This window comes from Elaeis guineensis, chromosome 8 (genome assembly GCF_000442705.2).
Source record: "Elaeis guineensis isolate ETL-2024a chromosome 8, EG11, whole genome shotgun sequence".
In the NCBI taxonomy this organism is placed as follows: Eukaryota; Viridiplantae; Streptophyta; class Magnoliopsida; order Arecales; family Arecaceae; genus Elaeis; species Elaeis guineensis.
Genome location: NC_026000.2, coordinates 119936291 through 119947272, shown reverse-complemented (window position 1 = coordinate 119947272; position 10982 = coordinate 119936291). Strand labels below are relative to the sequence as shown.

Genomic DNA, 10982 nt, shown 5'->3' with positions numbered 1-10982 from the left:
AAAATTTTTTTTGAGCCGACTCAGCCCTTCTTCTTCTTCCTCCCACCAAACCAAAAGCTCTCCCTCTCTTCTCCCTCAAATCGAAGATTTCTCTCAAATATCTCTTCCATCGATTTTCACCTTTCAAATCGTCTGTTTAGAAACCAACTTCCTCTCCTCTTTCTTACTTGTTTGGATGATTCGAGCTTATCCTAGATTCTACCCCTCTTCTCCAAATCGACGATTTACCTCCTCAAATTTCTTGCTTTTTCTTCTAAAATCTTTTCCTCTCTACCTCTCATTTAGTCTCCTAAGCTCCTTGCAAGTCTCTTTTGTCCAAATGACTCCCAAAATGAAGCTCCCACAGAGAAGAAAATCTATTCGCGGGTTGGAAGAAACTGAGCACAGAAAAAGAATGGCAGCCGAGCTCTCTCCTGCTCCAATCCCAGCTTCAGATCTTGCTTCAGCTTCTACACAGTCTTCAATCAGTCCAAACAAGGTACCCCTCTCTGATCGAAAAGTGAAATCCAAAAAAATATAGATTTTAAATTTTTTTTGAAAAAGAAGGATTCTCTATTGGATCAAAGATTAAAAATCAAGGATTGGGAGTATTACTGTTTATTAAAGAAAAATACTTATGTTGATTTGGTCAGAAAATTATTACTTAAATTTGAGTTATTGGCAATAGAATTAGTAAAGTCTATAGTGAAAGATGTTGATATTATTCTTGATCCATTATATTTGGGATAATTTCTGCACTTACCTTGTGAAGGCTATACTAATATGGAGCTCTCCAATTAAAGAAGAAGGAATTAATACTATCTTAGGCAGAACTTTTACTGGATAGTTTAAATAAATTAGAAGTCAAGATACTTTTAGTGGAGATGAGACTGTTACATCACATGGTAACCAAACTGTTTATCCTTAAAAGTGGCAGACATGATCTCCTATCTGGTAAGAATATTTGCATCATGTACCATGTGATCACCGAGACCCTTGAACCTTCCTGCTTTAATGTTTGAGGCCATGAGAGAGACCCTGAAACAGGTCTAAGGCTCACTTGCCTTATGGTATGGCACTCATCCTGGTCTTTAGGAGGTTCGGAGTCAGTTTTGAGGGAGAGACTGTTGCGATTATCTCATTCCGACACCATCAATCGCCACATACATGCATCGCATGGGTTTTTCAAAGACTGATGGTGGTTGGTCAAAGGGTGTCGAGAAAAGAGCAGAGGAGCCAGCTAAGGAGAGAGCAGAGGAGGAGAGACTATCTTCATGTCCTCGTGATCACAGAGCATCTCTAGATATTCAGTTCATGTCTAATCATGAGGTTGGTCCTTCAGAGTCTGTGAGGAGGCATGCTTCAGTTTCACAGTCAGGGAGCATGATACATCATTCAGAGATCAGACTGGCAGACGATCAGATTGAGCTGATGTCCCAGCGTGTTGCCTCCATTTTATCTCAGCAGTTTGTAATATCAGGTTTTGCTCCAGGAGATGACTTCTCAGGCTGTTTCAGATTAGACCATGATCCCTCATATCTCTACCGTCTTTCAGATGCTTACTGCTCAGTCCGTACGTATTGAGCAGCTTGAGGGATATATGTTGAGACTGACAGGTAGAGTTTTAGACTTGCAGGGATAAATTTTAGTCTTAGCCCATCTCTAGCCACAAGAGAATATCACGGAGGTCTCAGACCTATCTGCAGAGGCGGTTAGACTTCAAGGAGTTTTAGAGAGTGAATTTGACTTTTTGACGAGAGAGATTAGGGGCTCCAGTGAGACTGCCTCTACTCAGTTTAGTACCTTGATGCAGTCTGTTTCGAGAGCCTTGGATCTTTTGGACACTATCAGACTTTCTCTTCTAGCACGGTCCATAGCTTCTCAGGCTCCAGGATCCTCTTGCCCCTTTACTCATGCCGGTACTTCTACCCGTGATCGAGGTAGACGTGGTCGAGATCGTGTCCGTGGATTTGATCCTACATCTCCTCATCATATTTCTGACTCTTCAGATTCTGATCCCTCTAGCCATGATATCTATTAGATCCAGCATAGTTAGTCTTTTATGTCTAGGTTCTAGCTTATGGCCTTTGTATTTATTTACTGATTGACTCTTGGATAGTTCTTATCCATGATTTTTATATTTTGAGTTGACTCATATGTATTGGGACACCTATGTATTCAGTCATATTTTGATATATACATTTTTTATGCTTTAAATTTTAATGAATGTCTTTGGATTAATATTTATGAATGGGATCAATTAACATGTTTTAATTATAAGATATGAAAAATGACTCATATATGTGTGATGAAATATCATGAATAGCAATATCTTCTAAATGAACAAATTGATATATCTTTTATAATTGCTATAGTGAGGGAGAGTAGAGAAATAAATAATGAAAGAGGGAGAGTAAAGAAATAAAATATGGTATCAAAAAGGGAGAGTAGAGAAAATATATTCTTTATGTTATTCTTTTTTTTCTCTCTTCAAAATTTCTTAAGATCATAATTGATGCTATCAAAAAGGGGGAGTAGAGAATCAAAAATCGAGATCGAGCAATAAGCAATGGAGAAATAGAATCGAGAGTAATAAGCAAAATTGTCAAAGTAAATGAGCAAAATTATTAAAGCAAATGTGTCAAAGAACCAAAATTGTCAGTAATTTTCAATTTAATCTTCAAAGCAAATGATCTTATAAGCAAATTTTAAATTGATCTTCAAATGACTCATGATGCATTTCATTCAAATAACTGACTATGATATTTAAGTGATGCATCTTCATAAATTTAAAATTCATGTTCAATGCTTTATATATGTTATACTTTGCTTTTGCTCAAGTATTTTGTCATCATCAAAAAGAAAAAGATTATTGCTCCTTGAATTGATTTTGATGATTACAAAGCATTTGAGGGGGTTACTAATGATTTTGGCTTGAAAAAAAAATTATTATTTTTCAGGGGCAAAATCATAATTTCATCAAGTCCTAACTCGAAAGCCTCAAGAGCAAGAATAGAAAATTTGTGATCTATTGGAGGTAATTTTAATATTTTTAGATGTATATTTTGAAAGAAAATCATGTTTATAAAATTGAGTCGACTCATGTCAAATGGGACTGAACGGCACGCTATTTTTTAGCTGGCACACCCAATTGAGTCGACCCCTGTGCATGAGTTAACCCTATGAGTCGACCTCTGTTGTTATGTATGTCAAAATTACAGAACAATCATTTTCTGTTCTATGCCACAGAAGTCGACCCCATGAGTCGACTCATGTATATGAGTCGACCCTATGAGTCGACCCCTGCGACGAAAAAATTCCGTAACGACTAGTTTTTCAGCTCGTTTTGACGTATTTAATACTCATTTAATGATCTCCAACGGCTCTAAAACTACTCAGATCACTCTCCACCATCATTTGAAGCTATAAAAGGCACTTAAAGGAGGGAATAAAGAAGATTTTTTGAAGAAGATTTTCAAGCATTCATTTCAGCCCTAAGCAAAGAGCCTTCTTGAAGTTAAAGAAGCTTTTATTTCAAGTTCACCAACTCCTTAAGAGCTCATTCAAGTCTTCAACCATCTTAAGAAAAATCAGAAAAGCTTCCTTCTTATTGTGTAAAGTGTATTTAAGGTTTTATTCACTTATTAAAGGAGCTATATTTGTATTTTCATGTGATTAACTGTTATACTCTATTTTTGAGTAGATCTTTAGTTTTGGAAGGGTTTTAAAACATGGAAAGGTTAATCTGAACCTTGAATCGAATTGTATTGGGTTGGCTTGTACCCGAGAAATAAGTATTCTAGCTTGGAATAGCTAGAGTCAGAGGTACCGACGTTATATTCTTGTTGAATATGATTTAGTGAATTTGAATTCTCAAGTAGGAGCTTGGGGAATGGATGTAGGTGTAAGATTGGCACCGAACCACTATAAATCTTGGTTGTTTGTGGTGTGCTTACTTGTTCTCTATCTTATTTCTTTTTCCTTCTTGCACTGTTGCATCTAATATCTTCACTTTACTTAAATCACTCACTTCAACTAACTTGCCTTTTATTACTTAATCCTTGTAGTTTTAGATTAATTTTAAATTTTTAAAAACCCAATTCACCCCTCCTCCTCTTGGGTTGCATAGCTAGGCAACAGTAGCCTTATGGGCTTTCAATCTAATCCATTCATCTTTTCAAGTCCTAAATCTTTTATTTATTTATTTTTTATATTTAATTTAATTGGATAAATTATAAAAATCTCTTTGAGATTAGGTGTAAATTACACTTACATCCAGTAGTTTGAAAAATCTACCATTATACCCTTGAGGTTTATTTTTAACCCACACTTTAACCCATGCTATTAGTCACACTGTTAATATTAAATAAAATTAAATGATAAGTCAGAATAAATTTTAAAATGACAAAAATAATCCTTAATAATAAAATGGCCAAATCGAAGTGGGAAACTCCTCTTCATTTATCTTCTTTATCAGTGCCCTCTTCATCGAAAAATCTTCTCCTCTCCATCACCTTCCTCCAGTTCTCCCACCACCCTTTATCCACCATCAGTGGTGCCACCTCCACCACCCTGTTATGGGATGGTGCTTCTTGGGAAAAGTGCATGTGTGCCTCCACCCTCTTACATACCTTCAATGCCTCCTAGCACCAGTAAGCCCTCTCCATCCTCGTTGGTGCCTCAGATTCCTCAGCACCCATGCCTCCATTACTCTACAACCCATCTCTCAAGCATGCCTGCTATGCCCTTCTCCTCTACGCTGGTGTCTTCATCGTCAATGGTGACCTCTCCGACCCCAGCCTCTTCAACAAGCTCCTTGACATCGTGCCCTTCACCCACGTCCTCCACCTTGCCTCCCTCCCCGCCAATGCCCTCCTCGGCCACCTCAACCCCACCGCCTTTGCCTATATCGATGTCAAAGCCCTCATTGCTCTTTTCGAGCCTACTCGTGCCACCGATTCTCCATCAGCCATCGTCTGGGTCTCTTTCGCCTCTATTTATGGCCTCAACCCGACCTCGACCCCCACGTCGAGTCTGATCCCATCGACCACCCTGCCACCCTCTTCGAAGCTGGCAAGAACACCACCGAGGAGATAGCCTATGCCTATAGCTACACATATAGCCTCTCCATCACCACCCTCCGCCTCTTCACCAACTACAGTCCATGGGGCTGTCCCGACATGGCCTACTTCACCTTCACCAAGGCCATCCACCACAACTTTTGTTTTGGTCATTGATCTTTTGGATGTGAAATATTTGGATATGTTATTGATGACTTGTTTTCTGTATATTTCTATCATTTCTTATTGACATCATCCCGTCTTATTGCCCCATGCCAAAGCAAGAGGGAGGTCTTGGTATGTGGAATATCAGTATCGGCTACTGGGACGTTTATTCTTTGGCTCTAGGGTAGGCAAGTTTATTAGTGTTACTACTACTTAGTTCAGTACCATGTCACTTTGAGATGCCAGCTATGATAAATCCCACTATAGATTGTTTCATTGAAGAAAACTAGAATTGGAATCATAACAAAGGCATTGCAATTGTATGGTTTGCTTGCAAGTGATGGCCGGACTGCTTCACCATATATCACCTGCTTTACGTAACTACTTGGCTCCCTGCAGCCAATCCTTCCAATGAAACCATGTCTTGGACCAACCTCTTTTCTCATGTACTCTAGCAGATTTTGGAAGTCTCAGTTTGTGGGATGATTTTTTTACTAGATCATCTCCATAGCTGTTTGTCTAGCTTCGTGAGTCCCCATCATTCTTCGGGATATTCCCTCTTCCAGCTTCTTGCCAAGTTCCTCTTCCAACTGATGTCTGATGGCATATTGTTTTGTTGCCACCTACCACCCCCTAGCTCTAGTGGATCATTGAAAAGACAACCATGCATGGATGCTCCCAAGCATGCATGCTGGGTCTGCCCCATGAGATACTCCTCGACATATTTCCATCCAACCATATATGTGATGCTATGCCCCAACTCCATGGATCCATGACATTGCCATTGTCTTCTTCAACCCCGACAACACCCTAGTATACCTAGAATTTGTCTAGGTTGATGATGCCACCATCAGGAGCCAAGCAATCATCAACACAGCCATGAAAAGAGAGAGGCAGGCAGGAGGTGGCAAGGGCAGTGGGAGGGATCGTATGGATTTGAGATTGGCGAGGAAGAAGATAATGAGTTTTTCTTTTCAATTTGAGAGAGAAGAAGCAATAAAAAGATTAAAAAATGAGAAGATCTCAAAGGTATTTTTATCTTTTTTATATTATATAAATATTTGATTAACGCTGTTAATTTATATGAGTGTGGATGTAGGTTTTATAAACTATTGGTATAAATATAATAAATAAAAATCTCAGAGAAATTTTTGTAATTTACTCAATTTAGTTTGTGGTAATTTTTATTGGCTTCTTTTCATACCCTATCCAACCTGTTATTGTTGTGTTTGTTTGGCAGAGAAAGAGAATGGTGGTGTTAATTTGGATTTTCAATAAATTGAGAGTTACAAAGGAAATCAGATTTGTAACTTTCTTTTTTTTTTATTAATCTCTTCTTTCATGATTTATTTATCGTGGATTTTGATTATTGGAACTGATGCTTTTATGCTAACTTCTTTTGCCACATAAGAAATTAATGCCACATAAGCAGCCAGGATAATCATTATAGTATGACAACGAAATTAGAGAAAGATCTGAATTAAAATAATCTGAAATGTTGATGATTGATTGTATTAAATAAAATTTCATGATAAAATTAAAATTTAAAATTTTTAAATTTTTTTAAATATTTAAATCTAAAAAATATTATTAAATAAATAATAAATTAAATTAATAATATATTATTATAAATATATATTTTTTAAAAAATTTTAAATGATATATAAAATTAAATATAATTATTAATAAAATTAAATATTTAAATATTGATCGAATAGCCATCTATTAGTATCCGTTTTTTTTTTTTTTAATGAATAAGGATGCGGACGCGGATATTAGCAGATACTCAATTCAATATCCGGTCCGCTTTCACTCTCGCTGTGTAGTCGAAATAACCGATCAATTAAAGAGGGTGCCGGAGCCACGAGCGCGTCCCCAAGGTCGCCCGGCTTCGACGCCATGATTCCAATCCGTCGAAACCCCATCTGCTTCTTCTGAGAGAGATCAAACCCTCGTTGGCCGAAGAAACCCTTCTCTCGATCGCCCTCTCCGATCCCATCTCCTCCTCTTCTTCTATAGCTCGGAGACCCTCCAAGATGCCGGTGACGATCTCGCTCGGGAGATCTTCGATGTCCTCCGCCACACCGCCAACTGGAAGCCCACCATGGCCGCCTCCGGGATTCCCCGCCGGCTGACCCCGACGGCGGTTTTCGACGTCCTCCGCCGCAGCAAGGTGCTCGATCCCAAACGCCTCCTGGATTTCTTCTACTGGTCAGGATCCCAAATGGCTGCTCCTCAAAATTTGAATTCTTTCTCAATTCTTGCCGTTACTCTCTGCAATTCCGGCCATTTCCCCCTCGCCAATGGTCTTCTCGAGCGGATGATCAAGACCAATTCCCCGGTTTCTTCCATTTTATATTCTGTCATTGATAGCTTTGCCCGGACGGAAGGATCCAATTCAGCGGTCTTCGACGTGCTCGTCGATACTTATAAGAAGATGGGCATGCTGAAGGAGGCCGCCGAAGTGGCTTTATTGATGAAAGATGTCAGCTTTTCGCCTAGTTTGAGGTGTTGTAATGCGCTGTTGAAGGATCTTTTAAGAGCTAATTTGATGGATTTGTTCTGGAAGGTGTATGATTTTATGTCGGGAGTGCCATTGGGGCACGATGTTTACACTTATACTACTTTGATCAGCGCTTATTTTAAGGTTGGCGATGTCGATTCCGCAAAACGGACCTTCTCCGAGATGAAGGCGAAGGGTTGCAGTCCAAGTGCCGTGACATACAACACATTGATAACTGGGTTCTGTAGAGTTGGAGCTCTCGTGGATGCTTTTGAGTTGAAGGAGGATATGGTGAGGAAAGGTCTAGTTGCTGATGGTTTTACTTACAGTGCGCTGATCAATGGCTTGTGCAAGAATCGCAAGTCCAAGGAAGCAAGACAACTGTTGGGTGAAATGTCTCTCTTGGGTCAAAAGCCTGATATCATCTCTTACACCTCTTTGGTCGACGGATTTATGAGAGAAGGCAACATTGATGAGGCCTTCACAGTAAGGGATGAGATGGTGGCAAATGGAGTGCAGCCGAACGTGGTTACCTATAACAATCTCATTCGTGGAGTCTGTAAAATGGGTAAAATGGATAAGGCGCATGAGCTGTTGAGGGAGATGATTCAAATGGGTTGGAAGCCAGATGCAATAACTTATAATGTAGTCATCGAGGGGCACATCCGAGAACGGGATTTGCAAGGGGTTTTTCGATTGCTTGATGAGATGAAGAGTAAGGATGTATCACCTAATTTGTACACGTACAGTGTAATTATTAATGGGTTGTGCCGTTGTGGAGAGTCAAGGCAGGCTGTTGGTTTGTTGAAGGAAATGTTTGCAAGGGGTTTGAAGCCCAATGCTGTCATTTATGCTGCTGTCATTTCAGGTCACTGCAGAGAAGGTAGAATTATAGAAGCGTGTGAGACTTTAGATAAGATGACTGAAAGAAATGTTTCCCCTGATGCATTTTGTTACAATTCCCTTATAATAGGTCTATGTAAGACAGGAAAAATGGAAGAGGCATTGAGGTATTTTGTTGAAATGCTTGAGAGAGGGTTGTTGCCTAACACATACACATATGGAGCCCTAATTCATGGGTATTGTAAGTCTGGGGATATGCATGAGGCAGAGAACTATTTCCAAGAGATGCTTGGTCGTGGTTTAAAGCCCAATGATGTCATTTATACGAACCTTATTGATGGCTACTGCAAAGGCAATGATGTTGCAAAGGTCTTCTCCACACTTCATTCCATGTTAGAAAGTGGTGTGCTACCAGATGTGCAAACATACAGTGTGGTTATTCACAGCCTTTCGAAGAGTGGGAAGATGGAAGATGCTTTCCAAATCTTTTCAGAGCTTCAGGAGAAAGGATTGGTTCCTGATGTGTACGCTTATAGTTCACTTATCTTTGGGCTCTGTAAGATCGGTGACATAGAACAGGCTTTACATCTGCATGATGAAATGTGTGGCCGAGGTGTAGAGCCAAATATTGTTATCTATAATGCCTTGATCGATGGCCTTTGCAAGTCAGGCGATTTGAAGAGTGCCACAGAGTTTTTCAGTATCATCTTAAAGAAGGGTTTGGTACCAAGTGGTGTGACATACACTATAATGATCGATGGCAACTGTAATGCAAGAGAAATGTCTGAGGCATTTAGATTATACGATGAAATGCTGTCAAGGGGAATCTTGCCAGAGAAGTTTACCTACAGTGCTCTTATTGGTGGATGCTGCAAAGTTGAGAACTTGGAGAGAGCTCTTGAATTGTTTAATGAAATGTTGCAGAAAGGCTTTGCAACTGTTCTCACTTTTAACACTTTAATTGATGGCTTTTGCAAGCTTGGGAAGCTACAAGAAGCAACTCGATTGCTGCAAGTGATGGTGGACCAACAGATTTTGCCTGATAATGTAACCTACACAACCTTGATTGATGGGCACACCAAGGCAGGAAAGATAAAGGAGGCATGCCAACTATTCTCAGAGATGCAGGAAAGGAATCTCATGCCCAATGCAGTAACTTACACATCACTTATTGATGGGCAAAGCAGAGCAGGAAACATGTCAGAAGCATCAGCATTGTTCAAGGAGATGATGGACAAAGGTATAAAGCCGGACGAAGTAACTTACCATGTGACTCACACAGTGTAAAGAAGGAAACTTAGTTGAGGCATTCAAGTTGCAGGATGCCGTTATTGCAAAAGGCGTCCAATGAGCAGTCCCATGTATGTCCCGTTGATAGGTGGCCTTCACAGAAAGGGTGATTTTTCTGAAGCATTGAATTTACTCGATGAAATGCAAGAGCAAGGAAACATACCTGATAATGCTCAATGCACGTCGCCAGTTCATGACTGTCACCAAAAAAAGGATTCGTTGATAAAGATCAGCTTTTGAAGATTATGGTGAGTAATTTGTCTTCCCAAAGCTATTCCTCGACCAGTTCAGTTGAAGGGTGTGAAGAAATGGTGACTGTTGAGGAAGCTACGTAGGTTTACTCGAAGCATAAATAGCTAAGAACATTCTGTTTGTGCATACTAAATTACATGAGATCGATAAATAGCCCATCTTCTTCATGATCAGCTATAACCTCACAACGTAGATATGCTGGTCTGATGTAAATTAGAAGCATAAATTTTTTGGGGGCTGGTTAATCGGCACATGGATTTATTATGGCACTTTTGGTTCCTTGCTCTGTTGCTTAATTTCTAATATTATAGCCCTCTCAACCATCTCATCATTCAACAATTACTGTTTTTTATGTTTTATAATGAAGTATCTTACTTGTAAAGATGTTGAATGAGGCAGTTTACATCTGGCTTTTGCTGCCATTTCGTGCATAATTTTCTTATTATAACTGTGATGCTTCTGATTGTGAAAGGAGCTAAAACTTTTCGGTAAAATGCTATCTTTTGTTGAGTGTAAGCACAAAGTTGGATGCAGTCAAGCATCCAACATATCATGTTGGCAGTGCTTGCTTGGGTAGAATTAACTACATTTCCATCTTATGTTACTGGCTTTTCTTTAATTTTTTGCACCTCATCATTGACATGATTAATACCCTAAATTTTGCATCCAGTTTCTAGAACTGGAGACCAGTTGTAAGCAAAAAAGAGTGCCCAGATAAGATGGAGAGCAATCATCATGTTCAGCAGTACCAGTCGTTTTGAAAACGTAACCTATTTGAAGTGTTTAGAATATGTTAGGCTACATTCTTAGAAAATGTTCATATCAGACATTTTTGTTTTATGTTGTGAGTTGCCTAACATGGCTGTTACATTTGTGTTTTTCTTCCATTT

General features: G+C 39.3%; 1 protein-coding gene across 1 annotated transcript in view; it reads left to right on the top strand.

Moving 5' to 3' along the window:
- Positions 1 to 10474, top strand: part of LOC105036528 (uncharacterized) — a 16812-nt gene extending 6338 nt beyond the window's left edge. Inside the window, 5 exon segments of the mRNA XM_073242785.1 lie at positions 4457 to 4564; positions 4664 to 4959; positions 7111 to 9824; positions 9826 to 9893; positions 9896 to 10474. Of these exon segments, the coding sequence (XP_073098886.1) occupies positions 4457 to 4564; positions 4664 to 4959; positions 7111 to 9824; positions 9826 to 9893; positions 9896 to 10080 (3371 nt within the window). The 3' untranslated portion in view covers positions 10081 to 10474.
- The last annotated feature ends 508 nt before the right edge of the window (positions 10475 to 10982 follow it).